This window comes from Anser anser, assembly GCF_964211835.1.
Source record: "Anser anser genome assembly, chromosome: 1".
Classification (NCBI taxonomy): domain Eukaryota; kingdom Metazoa; phylum Chordata; class Aves; order Anseriformes; family Anatidae; genus Anser; species Anser anser.
Window position 1 is genome coordinate 60,545,140 of NC_139720.1, and position 17,579 is coordinate 60,562,718.

Below are 17,579 nucleotides of genomic sequence, written 5' to 3' on the forward strand. Positions count from 1 at the left end.
CACTATGCTTTCGCTAAGCACACACACACCAAAATAAGTAAAAAGCATCTTGTTTTTACAACCAAATAATCAGCCACAAGTGCAAAGCCTGTTTGTGAAGTACATGCCTTCTGAAGGGCTCTTTAACAGCTCGCACAGGGATCCTTTTTGACTGAAATGGAGAGGGTGAAGACCACGGGTGTATTCCTTCACACCTGGTTAATGTGGATAAAAACATCTCTTTCACAATCATATGGCCTCTAACAGTTCTGGGACGGTCAGCCACAAACCCTATAAAATAATCTGGTTCTTGAAATAGCAACCAGTTTGTTTGTTTTTCCGTCTTCTTTTATTGGTATATACAAACTAAATGCCAGCTTCTCAACTCATGTATACCATCGTACCTGCATGAATACCAAACACATATTGCAACTCTCTGCTCTCCTGTAACCAAACCTCTGGTCTCTGCAGAAAGTCACATTCTTTCATGCAAATACACGTGTAGGTGTCTTGCCCCCACTGGCTCATATTTAACTCTCTTTTCATCTTCTTTATTCAGTCTTTACCTTCACAGTATCAAAGCAAGATGCACACTCAGCAACAAGCTTGCAGCAAACACTTCCATCTTCAGTGGATGTCCTTTCACGGGGCATGTACTACACCCCTAAAGGATTCAGGAAGAGGACCAAGTCATGTCAGTTGCTATGATTTTAATTTCAGTCTATTTGTCAGAGAAATTATGCTTAAACTCATCTTTCCCAATGCAATTGGAGCAGACACTGGGACTAACAAATAGAAATTACTACTGCTGAAATAATCGCATACTAATCAGAACCAGTTTTAATATATATGGAAAGAGCTATATGGAAAGCTAGATATTTAATAATCCACACTTTAAACAAGAATCTCTACCTCTCCTTGGTACTTTTCACTGGTGTTTAGAAACACTGTGCTCCTTGTACAGATAGAGTTGAAACAAACAGCCCAACAGATGGCTCAATAAGAAGTTAGTAGCAAGGCTCCTGATCTCCTAAATCAGTGCACAGTACCTGAAACACGCTGCCTCCACACACACCTTGACATGACTGCAAGAATAACTAATCACTTCCCATACCAGCAACGTGTTCCAGGTACTTGTGAGCCCTCTAAGACTGTGCCTGTTACATCACCTCCAAGGGAAGACATGGTGTGTGGTAACAGCAGTCACACAGTGCTTTGTGTCTGTCCTTCCACAGAGATGATGAAAAGCACTGTGCTGTCCCTCCCTACACCCCAAAGATCCAGGTTGGGGTGTGGAGGGTAATACCATGTGTTTACTGGCCTCTACAATAACTGAGAGTAGAGGTTTCTCCTGCTTGCCTGGTCCACAGACTCTGAAATGGGCCAGGTGCCTCTCCTCATCTCCAGGGAAAGAGACATTATCAGCCAAGAAAAGACCTAAAAACACCTTCTAACAAATGGATGAGGAAGGTTTGGAGGTAAAATAAAATAAAATAATTATTTATTATATTATAATTTTATTAAATCTCCTGTGGCAGGACACAGGAGATCGGTACGATATGGCCAGTTGGACCTGCCTCTCCACCAGGCTTCCAGCACCCAACCTACTGCTCCTGCTCCACACTGCAGCAGCTTGAACCATGCTAGCACAGGGGTCCAACACAGCAGGGCATCAGCTTTCTCCTTCCTGCTCGTGCTGCCCTGCTCTGCTAAGGTAACCACTAAGCAAGCAAGACAGATGAAGATCAGAGCAAACTCAGGGGTATCCTCAAGCATGAAACCCAGAGCCACCAAACAACTGCATATGCCCAGATGTGCTGACCTTGCTCTCCTTCAGGCTATGGCAGAGTCACCATGCTTTAAGTTTTTGGCTGGCGTGTCAGAAAAACTGGAACTGAGCCTGTCATTTATAGCACCTTTACTCAGATGGCTCCCACATGTCTTTATAAACTTTAGTAAATTAGCGTATAAACTAGATCTATCTACACATAAATCACTCTGTCTACCACCAAAGTACAGCCATCCCCAGGATGACACGCAGCAGCTGCTGTAAAATCAGACCGCAGCTCTACAACCACAAATTAGGGCAATAAAACATGCTGCATGAGGCAACTGAAATGGCTGGAGGAAGGAAGGGGAATATGGTGGAGAGCATTTAGTTGTTATAATTACCTGAGTATAAATTTGGATGGAGAGGGTACTGTGTTTAACACTTGCATATCTGCAAATCAAAGCAGTCTTCCGTCACCTGTCAAAACAACTTGGCTGTACCATTCTCCATGTTTTGGCCTTCTAAAACCCTTTTGGAAAATTGCAAAGCACTTTGATAAGAGCAAAGCTGATGTGCTGAGCACAGACTACAACCTAATCAAATTTCTTAGCAACTGACTTGATAACGAACTGTGAGCCTGTAGCTGCTATTCCCCCTCCCTCCCTCTCCCTTGCATGACAAATGAATGTAGCATCTATATATTCCCTGTTTTAAAATAGCTTCTGCTCCCGTAACTTGCAAACTGTCCGCATAGATCTTCTTTTCTTGGCTAAATGTAGTTAATTACAGTCACTGAGGGGACTGAGCTGCTGCATCCTTTTCTTTATTCTGGAATAGGCTTCTTGAACAGTGCATTGTCCCCCCTCAAATCATAAACTGTTTATAAAAAGAAATATTTTGAAGAAAGGGGCTACATAGATTAGAACCATGAATTTACTGGTATAAAAGACAGCACATGAATATTTATCCTTCTCTCCCTCTTCTCCTTGGCCATACAGCCATATACATTCTCAGCTAAATCTGAAAATTAGGAAAGTACAGGGAAGTGATTTAAAACTGCTTCCAATCAATACATGGCATAGAACAGCATGGTTTGGGATGAGACTGTGGTGCAGTGCAGACCGGAAAAAAAAAAAAAATCACTCATTTGAGTGCCATCTCTCTACATCAAGTTTTAACTTCTCTGTCACAATTATTCGTAGCTTTACAACATCTCCTAGATGCTGCAAGGCTGAAATTATTAGCCAAACATTTCTGTCAGAAAATCGAGAGAGTCAAATGTTACCCATTTGAATTGGATTATTATTGAAATACTAATAACAATGAGTGACAGCTCAGATGGACCACATGAAATGTAGGGACAGGTCAGTTTTCCAGCTTGGATCAGGAGCACAAATACAAGCAAGTCTCTCGCACTGGTTCTCACTGCAGTCTCCAAGGGCACAGCCAGGGTTCCTTTAATGATGGCTAAACCACAGGATCATTCCAACAGCTAAAGGGCTTTTGGTACACAGGACAAACTAGAACTAATCCAAAATAAACTCTCCTGAGATGCGTACAGTGTGCACCCAATAGTCCTTGCTGTCAGCTGTGCCTGACTGAATCTGGATCTACAAGAGCACACTACTTGTTAACGCAGATGTAGCCATGTAGATGGTCTTCTTATACAAAATGTCTGCAAATAGTCAGTTAATGACAGCTTTCAGGGCAAATATAGCTCGTCAGCTTTCTATGCACTTACGTGGAAAAGTATACTAATTCTTCTACTCATCTACAGACCACGCATAGGAAGGACATCATGTACCTATCATATTTAGACATCTCTCCCAGCAGTTTCACTTTAGTTTCTTCAGCTGACAGTTTTCAAGAATTGGAGAGGAGATAAAACATATTGTTCTTGGGGCTACATAACAGGAATTTCTATGTGCAATTCTACTATCAACATTAACCAGTAAACTGCATTTACTTCAGGCCAGGTTGCACCTTCACAGCTTTGCAAGCCTAAAAGAAGTCAACTGAACTGGACATGAGGGCATAATTAGGTCTGTGTTTGAATGAAACAAGTAAATATACTTCAGGTTGAGTGTTGTAGAGCTAATAATCTAAGAATATAAACCAAGTCTTGTAAGTTAGAACATAGCACATCAATGGTTTCATTGTATTAACTCCTACCAGAGGTATATCAAGCATGCAGTGGGGAAAAGCTCTATGGATAGATCATTCAGTAGTAACCTCTCTGCTGTTGAATATCTGCATCCTCAGAGCAAAAGGAATCTTTGATGGAGAACCACCACTTTCAGAACATCTTCATGTTTCAAGACAAAACATGTTTTCTGTGTACACAAATCCTGGCTTCTATGCTTACCCAAGCAAAAGGAGGGAAACAGTAGCTTTTGAATGGGCATGCTCTTGCATAATCAAGAACTTACTTTGTATTACCAACCAAACAGATAATAATGCAACACTTTTCTACTTCTGTAAGTACAGCACAGTGCATGGAATGCATGGAAAATATGAAACTCCCCAAACTGTATCATTAAGGGTTTCTGTATGCAAATCCAGTAGCCAAAATCCTGCAAGGCACTCATCCTTGTTTCATTTTTCTCATGTTAGTCTCTTGATCCATTATAAAAGAGTTCACCAAAAAGATGGAAAAGCCAATCAATCTGAATTCTCTTAACTAACAACCTGTGCAGAGAGTGTGGGGCAGAAGAATGGCTGCAACATTGTCCGCTAGATGCACAAAATACTGGAAAACAGGACTACAGAAAATATGAACATCCTTGATAAATACATAAAGCGAAGGAGAAACCATTCAAAACCAGTATAAGATAGTTAGATATTTCTGATTTTTTTAAAAGTGTACGCATATTCTGCTGCTAAAGGAAAAGATAAAATATGGATATTTAAAGCAAGACATTGAAGTTTATGATTAATAGTAACTCTTTTTGTGTCCTTACAAAGATCAATAAATAAAATTTACCGCAAAAGGAACAAAAGTATCTGGAAAACAGGAAAATCTAAAAATGTATAGTTTTAGAATCCACCCACAGCTGGTTTATTTCAACAACGTAAAATGTTTTGTAAAGGTTAAACTTCCATCGTGACACAAAGTTCCCAAGTCATCTCTTCAGATGCTCTAGTGACATCATTTAACAGTTTCACAATAATAAATAAGTAAAAGCACAAAAAGAACCCCCTAATATAGAACAATTTTGAATTTTTACCTGAAAAAAAATCTCTATTTTATGTAGGTACTCTGTCTCTCGTAAGCCAGTCTGACAGAAAACCAGAAGACATACCATCAGCAAAGGTGGAATACTATTCTTTTCAAAGCAACACATAGCCCAACTCTTGAGAAGACAACTTTCCCCTCTTTTTCCTTCACTTAAAAACGAGGAAATCTAAGGTAATGACATGCAAAATATTGATAATATGTTAATAAAAGATGTGTATACAAATGAGGCAAACGGGTCATTCAGGTGCCATATTGGCATGATATCCACATTGCCTTGCTCCCTCCACACCGGTGCATTGTACTCACGTGCTTTGCTGAGAACTCATCTATCTCCTGAAGCACCTTCTCCTGGCACTCTGGGTTGGTGGCTAGCAAGTACGTGGCGAAGGACAGGGTGCTAGTGGTAGTCTCGTACCCAGCAATCAGGAAGAGAAAAGCTTGGCCTGCTATCTCATCCTCCGTTAATGTCTTCTGAACCTTTTCAGATGGGGTCTTGCCAGCAGAAGGCACCTCATTCTGGCTGGAAGTGGTGGCTGGACTGATCATATCAAAACATCCAGCTGCCAAGGAGTCAGCTGAGTTGCGGGAGTCGAGCATCCACTGGAGAAAATCTCTGCGTCTCTGCAGAATACAGGATGAGAAGAAGCACAGAGAATGAGAAACAGAGTGGTGTCTTTTCCCATGTGGGGTGGAAGGAAAGAGCTTATTTGCTATTTATACTGCCTGCTCAGCTCCCACAAAATGGCCACCAATCTTTCATTGAAAAAAGAGACTTCTATAAACCACTTGGAAATGCCATCACCTTTTTGGCCCATTTGTTTGGAGGCACCATACCCATTTGTTCACATGGTCCAAAGTCTGAAAGGTCACCTAGGTTTATGCTTGCACCTACAATAATTTATGTACCAATTTAATAAGACAGGACTACAAACTGATCTCAATAAACGGTGCTTTTAATGAGAAAGTACAGTTGTAAATATTCTTGTATCAATGCATACCAATGCAGTTTGTTTTTTTTTTTTTTAATTTTCTTTAAGTATTTGCAGAAATGCTTTACAACAGTAAGCATTCCTCTACTACAAAAACCTGTTTGGGTGACTTGTCTTTGCAGAATGTCCACTGAATGATTCTACTGTTATGAAAACTGTTTTCTTTTGCACTAGTTTCTGACAGAAAAACTCTAATAAACAGACCTACGGATAAGAACGAGTTGACTCCAAACCAGCCTGGACAGCAAGCTTGATTAGGCTTTGAAATATAACCCAAAAGGTTTGAATTGACTTTTGGGAGTGGGCATAATAGAATTGTGCTGAACCTAAGCCATAAGACTATGTGATTGATTTTCAATTCCTCAAGTACCAACAGAATACATGATAGCTCAAGGACTTACAAGTGACTGCAGTGCCAGAACATGACAACTTGTGCACTGGGATGGACAAAAGAAAGGGCTAAGTCTTTCTTCAAAAGAAAAAGAAAAATGCTGTAAAGCTATTTATCTATTAAAAAGGAATCATTTCAATGATTTCTTGGAACTGATGAGAGATGAAGAAGAAATGGGAAAGCCAGAGTAAAGGACAAGCAAACAAGATAAAAGTAAGGAAGGAGTAATTAATTACAAATGTCAGAGGACTTAAATCAGATTTTTTTTTTTCAACATGATGAGGGAAAAGAGCAGTGAGACAACAAAAGAGGAGAAATATTTAGTCTTGTGCTTTTCTCTGCTGCCAACAAACTGTTTGGACTTGGTTATTTTGGGGTCTGAGTAATACAAGGAATTAATACATTGTGCCTGTAACTGCTCCCTCCCTCCTCTCCACAGGAACTTTTCATTTTGCATGTGTACAGTATGTACCTTGTACCCATGTCCACAGTGCATATTGTACCCTGCTACACCTAAGAGTTAATAATCCAGATAGTAACCAGTGCTAGTCATCACATGCTGAAGGACTCTACAAATTGGACAAATGGCATTACCTTCAAGGCACAGGATACGTGCTTTTCCTCCCAAGAAGTGAAGGCACACAAAGCAGCATTATATACATTGAGCTCTGTGAACAAGCTACAGCTCTGAAAATAAATCCTTGTGCCTAGACTTAGGCACAGTTTCCAGATTCAAACTTGCCACTTTGCTCCAGTGATAGGATGCCACTACTCATGTATGTTCCTTCAGACTGGAGGAAACAAGACTCCATGCATACTTCTGCTACGCACAGCTAAAAATTTCATGCAACGTTTCAAGGAGGGGCTTTATTAACAAGCTAGGAATCCATAAACCATACGACAGACAGTCCAGCTCCTAGGCATGGTCAACATTTCAGGGGGCTTTCTGGTATGTATATTTGGGTTAGTGTGTTCATCAGTGTGTGGATAAAATAGTCTAGTATGGTAATGAACTGCATCTGTAGAGATATTCCCTTTTATTCATACAACTAGTCGTCATCACCTAAACTACCTTTTTAACAGTCTAATTACATCTATATTTATTGGAGTTGTATCCCTGCAATATAATATTGTTCAGATGGCATAACATTTGGAGTAGGTCTGCATTCATCCTTCTCTAAGCGTGAATTTTCTTGTAAACAAATCCATTGCTCTCCAGGGATTTGCAGTCCCCAGTCATGAACTGTAAGCTGAGACTGGTCTTACATTTAGACAATACGTTCTCTGGAGACCCTTGAAGATGCTTTTCCAGCCTTAGACAAAATCAGGTCCCAGTCCTATACACAGCGTCTGGTTATTGCCATGATAGTACAGTCATAATCATAATGACAAGTGAATGAAATTTCATTCATGAGAATTTTTGCTGAAAGCAAACTTAATGAATGCTAGCATAAGTGAATATTCCCAAGAATGTGCTCTGAAATGCCTCTGTGGCCATTTTGAGGAGCTCTTTTTATTACTCACATAATATATTTGGTTAGGAATTTAAAAGGTTGTCTTGTTACAGAATCTGCTTGTAAGGTCACCCAGTCTAGAAACAACTAGCTACCTTATCGGTGCTATGCAATTTGTTCACAGGTGAGCACAGGTTGCTAAGAACAATGGTTTCATAAACAATCCTTACAAAAACCACATTCATTTGTAAAAACTACTTGAGCAATAGTGGGAGGAAAAAAGCATAAAATTGGAAAGATAAAAGCTTTGTTCAAGATAATTCTATACCATTCAAGGAGCTATATTTTAGCAAAGATTCTCTTCCTTATGGTTCATTCTACTTCACTTTAGGCATCAGTATAGAATGCAACATAAAAAATAGTCATCAACCCAAGCGAGAGAAAAGATTTCCAGGGTTATAACCAGTCATAATGAAACATATTTTTCTTCCGCACCATCAGGATAGAAAAATCACTCTGACTCAAAAACCTAACAATGGCAATAGAGGCAAACACTAGCATAAAACCAAATATAATTGGATTGTTAAGTGCTGGAAATGAGAAAAAGGTATCTCATGAAAATTCACGTTTTTTTTTTCTCTACTCAGGTTGACAGCAATAAAAAAAAAAATAAAAAAAACAGTTCAGTTTGACAACAAACCAGGTACTGACAGTGTCACTGCACAAAAACATTCTCTGGTCATCACATATGGCTGCTGGCTTCCTTTTTCCATCAGGGACATTTGTTTGATTTTCCTTACAAAAAGCAAAAGCCCATAATAGGCTCTATCCTGTCCTCTGACACTTGCATAGTTACATTACAATGGCATTAGAAAAAAAGTTTCTGCTTCAAAAGAATAGTGTGTCAGTGAGACAGACTCTTGTTTTGCCCTGGTACAACACAGAGTTTATCATTAAGCAAATGAAAATCGAATGGAAAGATACTATTAGAAAAATTGTAATTTCAGTGCAATATGGGACAGGGTGCATGTCTAACTTGGTGGTGACACAGACTTCCCCTTTGAAATATATAATAAGACAAGCCCTGCTTTCAGCTTCCCCGAGATAGACACCTTGCAATATATTTCCTGACACCAGTGTTCTGGGCTGTATCATTTCTCTCATTAGTCTCCTTAAGCATCACCTGGCCATGCAGAGAAATCATTCTGCACAGAACCGTAACGAGCTACACACTACATACTGGAAGAATAGATATGTGCTATACTGGGGAAGGCCAGTCTGGCAGTATCTATCACCCCTCCTTAAGTCACTGCTTTTAAGTTTTGCAGCTGTCAAAAGAAGAGAGAGGTATCACTCTCGTGACTCTTCTCACAGGAGACATGGGTCTTGGGGGGAAGGGGATGTCTCCAGCTCTTCCCATCCTAAACAGGGAACCACATTTTCATATCAAAGATTGACATACTGGCCAACCATTTGGTAAGTTCACTGCTGATTTGGGGATCCAGGGGACCCTTGGGTTATGTTTTCAACAGAGAAATTGAGGCATGTGACTCCTATGCAAGGTGAAATGAAAAATTACTTAAGGAAAACTAGTAAATGTATATCAGCTGGAATTTTTGTTCCTAACACTGTGATTTAACTTGGATTTTCTGCAAACTATAGTTAAATTTTGTACCACTCTCATAGTTCAGTTTCCCATCTTGAGCCCAGAACTATGAAAAGCAAGTTAAAGATGAAGTAAGGAACCAAATTAGAAGACGTGATTGATTAGTATTCTGTAAAGCACTCACTGTGGTGCAAAAGTCATACAAATGTGATGCTGTTAATACAATACCACACACAGTAAGCTATGCAGACCCTCCTAGCCTTTCTGAAATGCTCTGATGGCAGCTCAGAAAAGCAGAAGCTAAGCTTTAGAATCCTTATCTGACTGGTATAAAACTCACATCTCTCTGAAATATTATTTTAGCTTTCTACAAACTCATAAAAACACTGCTATATTAGTTTATTTCCAGGTCACTTTTTATAAGTTTGATTTGACAAAGATCTTCTTAGGTAAGAACCCTGGTGTCACCCTGAAGTTATCAGTAAAGTACTGCAGAAGCTACCCAGATCCTCTTGAAATTGAAACACAAAATGCATTCCCACTAAAACTATCATTGTGCCAAACTGCTTTGAAAGGGTCACACTCAACTTCACTAACAGGTTTCATTTGGTTTCTCAGTGAAATCATGAAAAAAGCCACTCTCTCTGCAAATATACTATGCCCCAAAACCTTTCTGAGAGTGCTTCCTTTTGCCTTGGGCTTGAACCCAGAAGCTGGAATTAACTGGGAGGCCAGAGCTGACAGCCCTCAAATTTGTGTGCCTGAAGGCTGAGGGCATCATGCTCCTGTGGATGATGCTCAGCCCTGGAAGGATCCAGAGACTGCTGAACTGCAGGGTCCTGCCCTTGTTCGAGAGTGGCTGGGAGGTTTTCAGTCTGGCAGAAAAAACCTGTTTTGTTTGCATTTGTTAACATCAGCTGGCGGAACCACTGCAATGTTTTTATTGTAAATGAGCTGAGTGTCTGAGGGCAGGCATGTCTTACAAAGCACTATAACTTACATTAAAAACCTGCATAAATTTAAAGCAAAAAAAAAAAAATACTCACTGAGTGCCACTTGGAAAGTGGAGCAACCTTTAGCAGCCTGGACTGATCTTAACATTTGCAGTGAAACCCCAGACTTGGAAGGTTTTGTTAAGTTTGGGCTTGTTCTGATATTTTTATACATTACCATTTCTAAACCCCTATGGGAGTTTCTGGCTGTAGTTCACTGCAGTAAGAGAGCACTACGAGTACTGAATGACACCGTATTTGATGTCAGAAGCCACACCAATGCCTTTGCTTTCTACTTGAAAGAAAAAAGAAATGTCCCTCCAACAATATCACAGAAATGCTCTCTGAAATGCTGAGCAGGCCCCAGAAGGGGCAGGTGTGCCAGCAAACTGCTGAAAGCACCTCAGCATGGAAAGTGTAAAACATGTCTCCCGCATGTGACCAAGAGCAAGTGTAAATCCAGGTATAACACAGATTTTACTGGCTGAGTTGGCTACTGAAACTACAGAGTGGCCAGTATGAATTAGTGGTTAAGGCACTGACCACCAGAGAAACCAGGATGCTTAGAGCTGCACTCCCCTTTTTGCTTTTAAAATACAGTTATAACTTCTCCATCTGTAAAATCGGTACAACACGCATCAAATCTTATAAAACCCCGTGAGGAAAAGCTAATGATGATCTCAGAAACTCCTTTAAGACCTAGGATGAAAACAGATTTACGGACTCAAAGAGTTTAAGGCAGAAAGCACCATCACATCAGGGAAAGAGGCCTGGAAGGAATTCAGCAACTTATCTACTCCATCCCCTCACCACAAGGCAGGATCAGCCAAACCAGCCCTGACAGCTGTTTGTCTAACCTGTTTTTAAAAACTCAGCCAAGCTCCAGATTCCCACAGCCTCCCCAGGCAGTTTACCCCAGCACTGAACCGTTTTCATCGAGAGAGGTTTCCTCCAGTGAGTCGCTGCATACATTGCAGATCATGAGATGGCACCCAGCTGCACCTGTAACGTCTGGAGCCCCACAACTTGTAGGTATATGTGTCTGCATATATAAGATATGTTACTGCAGTAGGTCTAACAAAGCATGCCGATAACAACAACAACAAAATCATACTGCTGAAAAGTACAAAGCCATTTTCGCTTGGTAGTGTCTCAATTCAAGAGGTGAAGGAGAAGAGCGCTCAGGTACTGCTGTTTTCTTCCTCAAGGAATTTGCACAAGTAGGAACATCTTTTCTGGTATAAAGAGATCACAATACCTTCTTTGGCTCCTATTATACAAGCTGAGCTTTGAGGCAGTGGAACAAAACCTGGTGCTTGAGGCTCTGCAGCCTCACTTGGGTTTTGGACACACAGAGAATTTCACAGCTGGTTTACATCTTCATTCTGATATTCAGACTCTTCTGACCTCCACAAAGCAAGGTTAAATTAAGACTTTTATTAATCTGCAGAGGCACAGACAAACCTAAGTTAACCTGAAAGCAAAGTGTGGGGAATTTCTTATAAAGAACAATTTGCTAGGGACCCATCTACCTTCTCCTTATGCTGCCAGAAGTGGCACTAACGGGCTTACATCTTGAAAGACAACTGCTGCCTTCTCACTGTACTCCTACGTAATCCAGGGATGAAAATAAATCTGAATTTCAGTTCTCATTGGTAATGAAGAGAGAGCAAAGAAATACTTCTAGTTGAGACAAACTGAACATAGGTCTTTGTGGGTCATGTAGAAGGAGGCTATTTTTAATCTTAAACATGTGGACCTCTTGCCTGAGATCCTAGCTAGAGGCCTGACTTGGCTGAAGTGGGAAGGGATGAAGAGATATCACAATTAAGGACGCTGAATGTAGTCACTCACACATTTTTCCCACTACCCTAGAGTTATACCTGAGTTTTAAAACATAACCTCAATTTCAAACATCAGCCAGATAATATATTTCTGGGTTGTTGTTTTTTTTTAATTGTCTTTGCTCTCTCCACTTTCTGTTGCTGACACGTTTTCAGCCATGATTCCCTCCTGGAGGCTTCCCTCCTGGAAGTGATACCCAAACACAGGGGCTTGGCAAAGCCGTGAACAGTCATGGTGCATGGGATCAACCTGGGGAGCCCACAGGGGAACCTTAGGAAGCCAATGAAACAGGCAGAGGAGACAGTATAAAACAGTATTATACCATGGACCTACCCAGGAATGAATAAGCCACACAAAGTAATTCAGAGCAAAGTTTCTGACATCTTTCCTGCTTAGCTACAGACACAGGAAAACAGCAGGAACTGTTCTTACTGAGAAGATGACACTTTTAGCCTTTCATTAATCTGTCACTTTGGGCGTACTTTGATAACATATGGGTCGTGGTGAATAACACGGAAGAGAGAAAATAGGGTACATATCTATTTCATTCTTTCATTAATTACGTGGACACACAGAGAAATCTATAGCTTGCCTGGAGAGCTGGAAATTCTTCCGTAGTTCTTCTGCATAAAACCAAGAGACTGCTTGCAGCCTGGTCTTTTTACAAACAGTAGAAAACACCCCTAATGAACTGACTGCCATCTGGGACTTCGGGGGGTTTCCTTTCAATACCAGGCTGGGCAGAATGAGCTGGGTGTCTACAAGAAACAGTAAATTTCTCCCTGAAACTCAGTTTTATGGCAAATGAGTGCCCTGCACTTTGTGGCAGCTGGTTGGCAGCCCCAGTCCAGTGCCCAGCACAACGTTGTAACCACCATGGTTCCCTCTGTGGCATGCACATGTGGGGACAGCTCAGAAAACAGCCCAAAATGCAATGGCAAGAGAGCGTCACCCAGCCTGCATCACGGTGAGCAAGACACAAATGACATTGGACTGGAACCTCCTTATTCTGTATTTGCAAAACATTCAGTATAACAACACTCTGGTAACAGCTCCTACCATTATCACAGTACAAACAGTAAATATTGGATATGCACGTGCAGTAGCTAAGCTTCTCCTGCCCCACAAATGTTTTGCTGCTTGGAGGTGGAGGAGTGAGGTTATCAGAATACGCAGTGAGCAAACAGAGCAAGAGAAGAAGTAACTGAGGAAGGAGAACAGCTTGGGCCAGGGCCCCCCCATGCACACCAGTGTGTGGAACTGGCACTAACTCCAAGTCAGCCCAGAGCTGACCACTCCACTGCACACTGTGCACACATCCTCTCCCAGGGCTTATCTGGCCTCCTAGTGAACCATCTGACACTCCTCCCCTCCTCTATTTGCAGGAGGAAGGGAGGATGCAGGAAGGGAGTGTTTTAGGATAAGTGCCTGACACCCAGCAGCTTGACCCTCTACTGACTCAAACTGCTGACTAAAGGCTGCTGTTGCAGGCAGCCCTCTGTCTTTTTTTTTTTTTTTTTCCACAGATTATAATTGTATTTACTTAAATTTAATTTCTGATTAATAATCAGTTCTGGTTTTAGCAGTTGCCTGACATTCGAGATTATGCACAGAAATATCATTATTGCTTCTTTGTTCTTCCTGCCCCACGTGCTCTCTTCACCATGCTTGCAAAGTCCCACCACTCGCTTCGAAGAGCCATCAAGATGTCTGGGGGCTGTCCTGGGACTTTATTGTGCACCTCCTGTTTTCCCCCATCTCTTCCTATGATTTGTTCGAGATCCTCCCTTTCCGCATCACATTACATACATATTGCATACATTCTGTGGGAAGGAACACCTTATTATTCAGTTTTGTGAAGGCCTTAAGTAATTCTGGGTAACAAAAAAAATGACTTTTTTTTTTTAAACTGAACTAATTGTAACTGTTAGACTGATATAAACGATACACGCTGTTAGAAAAAAGCACAATGTTATTTATGGTCTTTATTAACAATCAAAAAAACCCAACAAAACACTGGCCTTTACTATTGTTTTTTTCTGAGCAACTGCTCTTCACTGCTGGTGGGTAATCCCACTGCTGGTTTATCCATTCATGATCACACCTGCACTCTACAGTAGGATTTATACCGGATCTTTGGCTTCATTAAACTGCCCTTACCGATAGTACATAAATCTCCTCTACATGTGGATCTCCACTTCTGTGCATGAAGGGGTACTGGTTCCCGGTGCAGTGGGTGAAAGCAGCATTGGGAAGGAAGGGATTATTTTCAGCTACCCGGTAACCGATAATAAATTGTGTTATCCTCTGCTGTTTCATGGATGCTCGGTTCAGTTATGAGCTTTATCCAATAGATGGCTCCTCAGTAGCAGAAAGCATTCTTCCCCTGCTCTCCTTCCCTTCGGAGAGTTTTCAGTTTGACTTTCTAATATTTACACATCCATTATCTTGCAAATATAGGCATTTTGCTCACACTGATAAACACACAGAAGAAGCGTGTGTGCATGAATGAAAGAACAAAAGAAAAATTAGATGGTATTTTATATATTTTCATGCCACTTTGTCCTCTGCCAGTACAGGGATGCATGAAAAATGACAGGCAGGCAGCACTGTGGTCTGGAACACTTCCTAAAGTCACATGCTAAAAAAAAAATACAACTTCAGAAACACATGAATATTAACAGAATGCCAGAATACCAGCCGTCTTTTTCCCCGAAAATATGAGGACATCTCCCATATCTTACAGATCCCTGACTGAGCAATACTTAAGGAACTTACAGGCATCATTACTCCTCCGTCAATGAAAGATTTTTCACAAGGAAAAAAAATCCCTATGTGTAATTATTGATATAATGAACCAGGAGAGCTCTCTGTAATTGGCAAAATGCCACAGGGTGCAAGTTAATATCATTATGAGTAACACTGTCATTTCTGAGATAGGGAAAGTGAATAAGCTTTTGTTGTTTTCCAGAAAAACACAACAAGGATAAGAATAGCAAAACCTGAAACATTAATTACATGCAGACAAACCATGTTTATCCCAGATATTCAACTGTGACTTCCCTCAATCAGAAGAGCAGTTCCCAGTCTTTTCTGTTCTGAGATCTATCTCGCATCTCAAAAAGATCTGGTCAAACACCTGCCAGTGACCCCAGTTTAGGGATCATGACCCCCTGGTCAGACCACACAAGTGAAAAGTGAAAACAGAACACCCACAATAAATAATAAATCTCATAGAAGCCAGACCATGACACTTTAAATCGCTACAGCTTAAATCCCCACACTTCAATGGGGCACAACTATAAGCCCACTATACCTGCTGTTAGCATTTAAAATAATAGCATTCCTAATAATAACATTTATGCTTGAAAAATTAAGTTGCTTTGAAAAATGGGGAAAAGGCACCAGTTTAGTATAAACATCCATGTAAATATATATATATATAAATACATATCTTAGAGATCCTAACATTAACACAATTATAACCATAATAACAACTGTGTAGAGTGAAAAAATAAATGTTTTGGCCCTGTTCAAAGCTCAGCACACAACCACTGTTTACATTTCAATGCTCTAAAAGAACTTGCCAAATGCCATACCTCAAACCAGCTTTTTGCTAGCTCAAAATTGGAAATTTGTACCGATCCACATTTTGCTTACTCCAAAACAAGCTCGTGGGCTCTGACACTATTGCTTCCCCTTACTAACTAGCAAACACCCCTAAGAGTCCTCCAGCCTAATGGGTATTGAGCAGAAGAACAGGGCATGCAAGGCTAGCCCCATGCTCTGGGGACCTTTCAGTTAGCACAGGGGCCCTTTGTGTGCCCAGACCTTGTCGCAGCACACAGCAGCTGTGGTATCGCTCTAAAATTGTGCAAGGAGCAGATTTAAGCCCCAGCCAGTCCCAGTACTGGTGAAAGACAAAAGGTCCATCTTTCCTCCTTTCTCTCCCTCAGGATGCTGCAAGCCAGCAGAACTTACCCTGACCCAAAGCCAAGCATGCAGACTTTACCCTCCTCCTCTTTTTAAAGGGCCAAGTTACAAACACTGAGAATCAGAGTTTGCGACTGAAATACTGACAATGCTTTTCACCACGGAGCAGTTTAAAGCAGGCAGCAGTGATATTCATTAAGCTGTTAATAATGGATTGTGGCACAAAGCAATTTATCAAGTTTCCATTGTAATTAAAATCACTGAATATTTGGGCACTTGCAGTGCACCTAGCTCTCCCTGTTTCTGAAGCTTTACATTTTAATGTGAATTATGGCTCCCTCTCCCAAGAGACCTGCTAAAAAGCTCATTTTAATTGGTATGTTTTTAATTGAGATTACATTATTAAAAAGTGTACGTTTCTAATGATGAGAGAAAGGAGATGCTCGGCTCCCCACTAGTCTCTCTCCCTCTTAGATATAGCTTGCTTATCCCAGTAGGAGGAAAAAACGAAGGGTAGTCACTCCAAAGAAAGTGAAGAAAGCCCTGAGCAGCCAAAGGATGCGAAGTCAGGGCAAGGCTGCCACTGACTGTTGTGGTGCAGGATCTCGTAGGAAGATTTTTGGAGAGGAAGAGGAATTGCTGCGATCGTTCAGGCTGCTTTTTAGCAAGAGTCAGAGCGAGGAATGCCACGCAGAGATTCCTGCCTCGCAGCCAGCTGACACCGAGGGCACGTTCCAGAAAACCTCTCTTTAAGGCTTCCAGCGACAGAGAATCTGTCATTTCCCATAATAAGGGACTCAAATGTTAAATTACCCTCAAAATCCAGATACAGTCATGAGCGGCTGGGGTTTATCAAAGGCCTTCATCTCTGCTGGCTCCAGCAGGCTGAGGAAAGAGAGGCAGCTCCCAGGACAGCCCGGGCATGGTGGCAAGAAGAGAAGAGCCCCAGTGAACGAAGTTGAGGTTTACTTTTGTGTGTTGAAGTGGCCACCAAGCTCAAAGAAAAAGTAACTTCATGCACTTGGCAACAAAATGCAGACCCCATAAAAGGTTCTTCTGTTGGCAAGATGGGCTGTCAGTGTCTCTTATAGCAGGAGTATGGATCTGCTAAGGTAAGTAGACAGAAGAGAAAAGAAAGAAATATCAAAGGAGTGCAAAGTAGAAACCAACAGTTGAGACAGATCAAGGGAAAAAGCCTCCGGAGATCAAAACATACCAACAAATGGACAAGACGGTTGAACCAGAATGAAATATCATGGAACAGCTTTTTCATAACCGTTTCAGAAAAGGTCATGCTGTATTGCAAAAAGAAGACAGTGCATGGGGCTGAGAGGTTACCATAGGCAAATAGAGACACAGACAGACTAACAGAGAAACATTT

At 41.1% G+C, this 17,579-nt stretch overlaps 1 protein-coding gene across 12 annotated transcripts in view; it reads right to left on the reverse strand.

The window, feature by feature from the left end:
* The window catches only part of TBXAS1 (thromboxane A synthase 1), a 267,215-nt gene that overhangs the window by 65,017 nt on the left and 184,619 nt on the right, over positions 1 to 17,579 (reverse strand). For all 12 annotated transcript variants that reach the window (XM_083830333.1, XM_083830331.1, XM_083830330.1 and 9 more), the window contains one exon: positions 5,295 to 5,609. In XM_083830333.1, the coding sequence (XP_083686459.1) occupies positions 5,295 to 5,609 (315 nt within the window). The remainder of the gene's footprint in view (positions 1 to 5,294; positions 5,610 to 17,579) is intronic.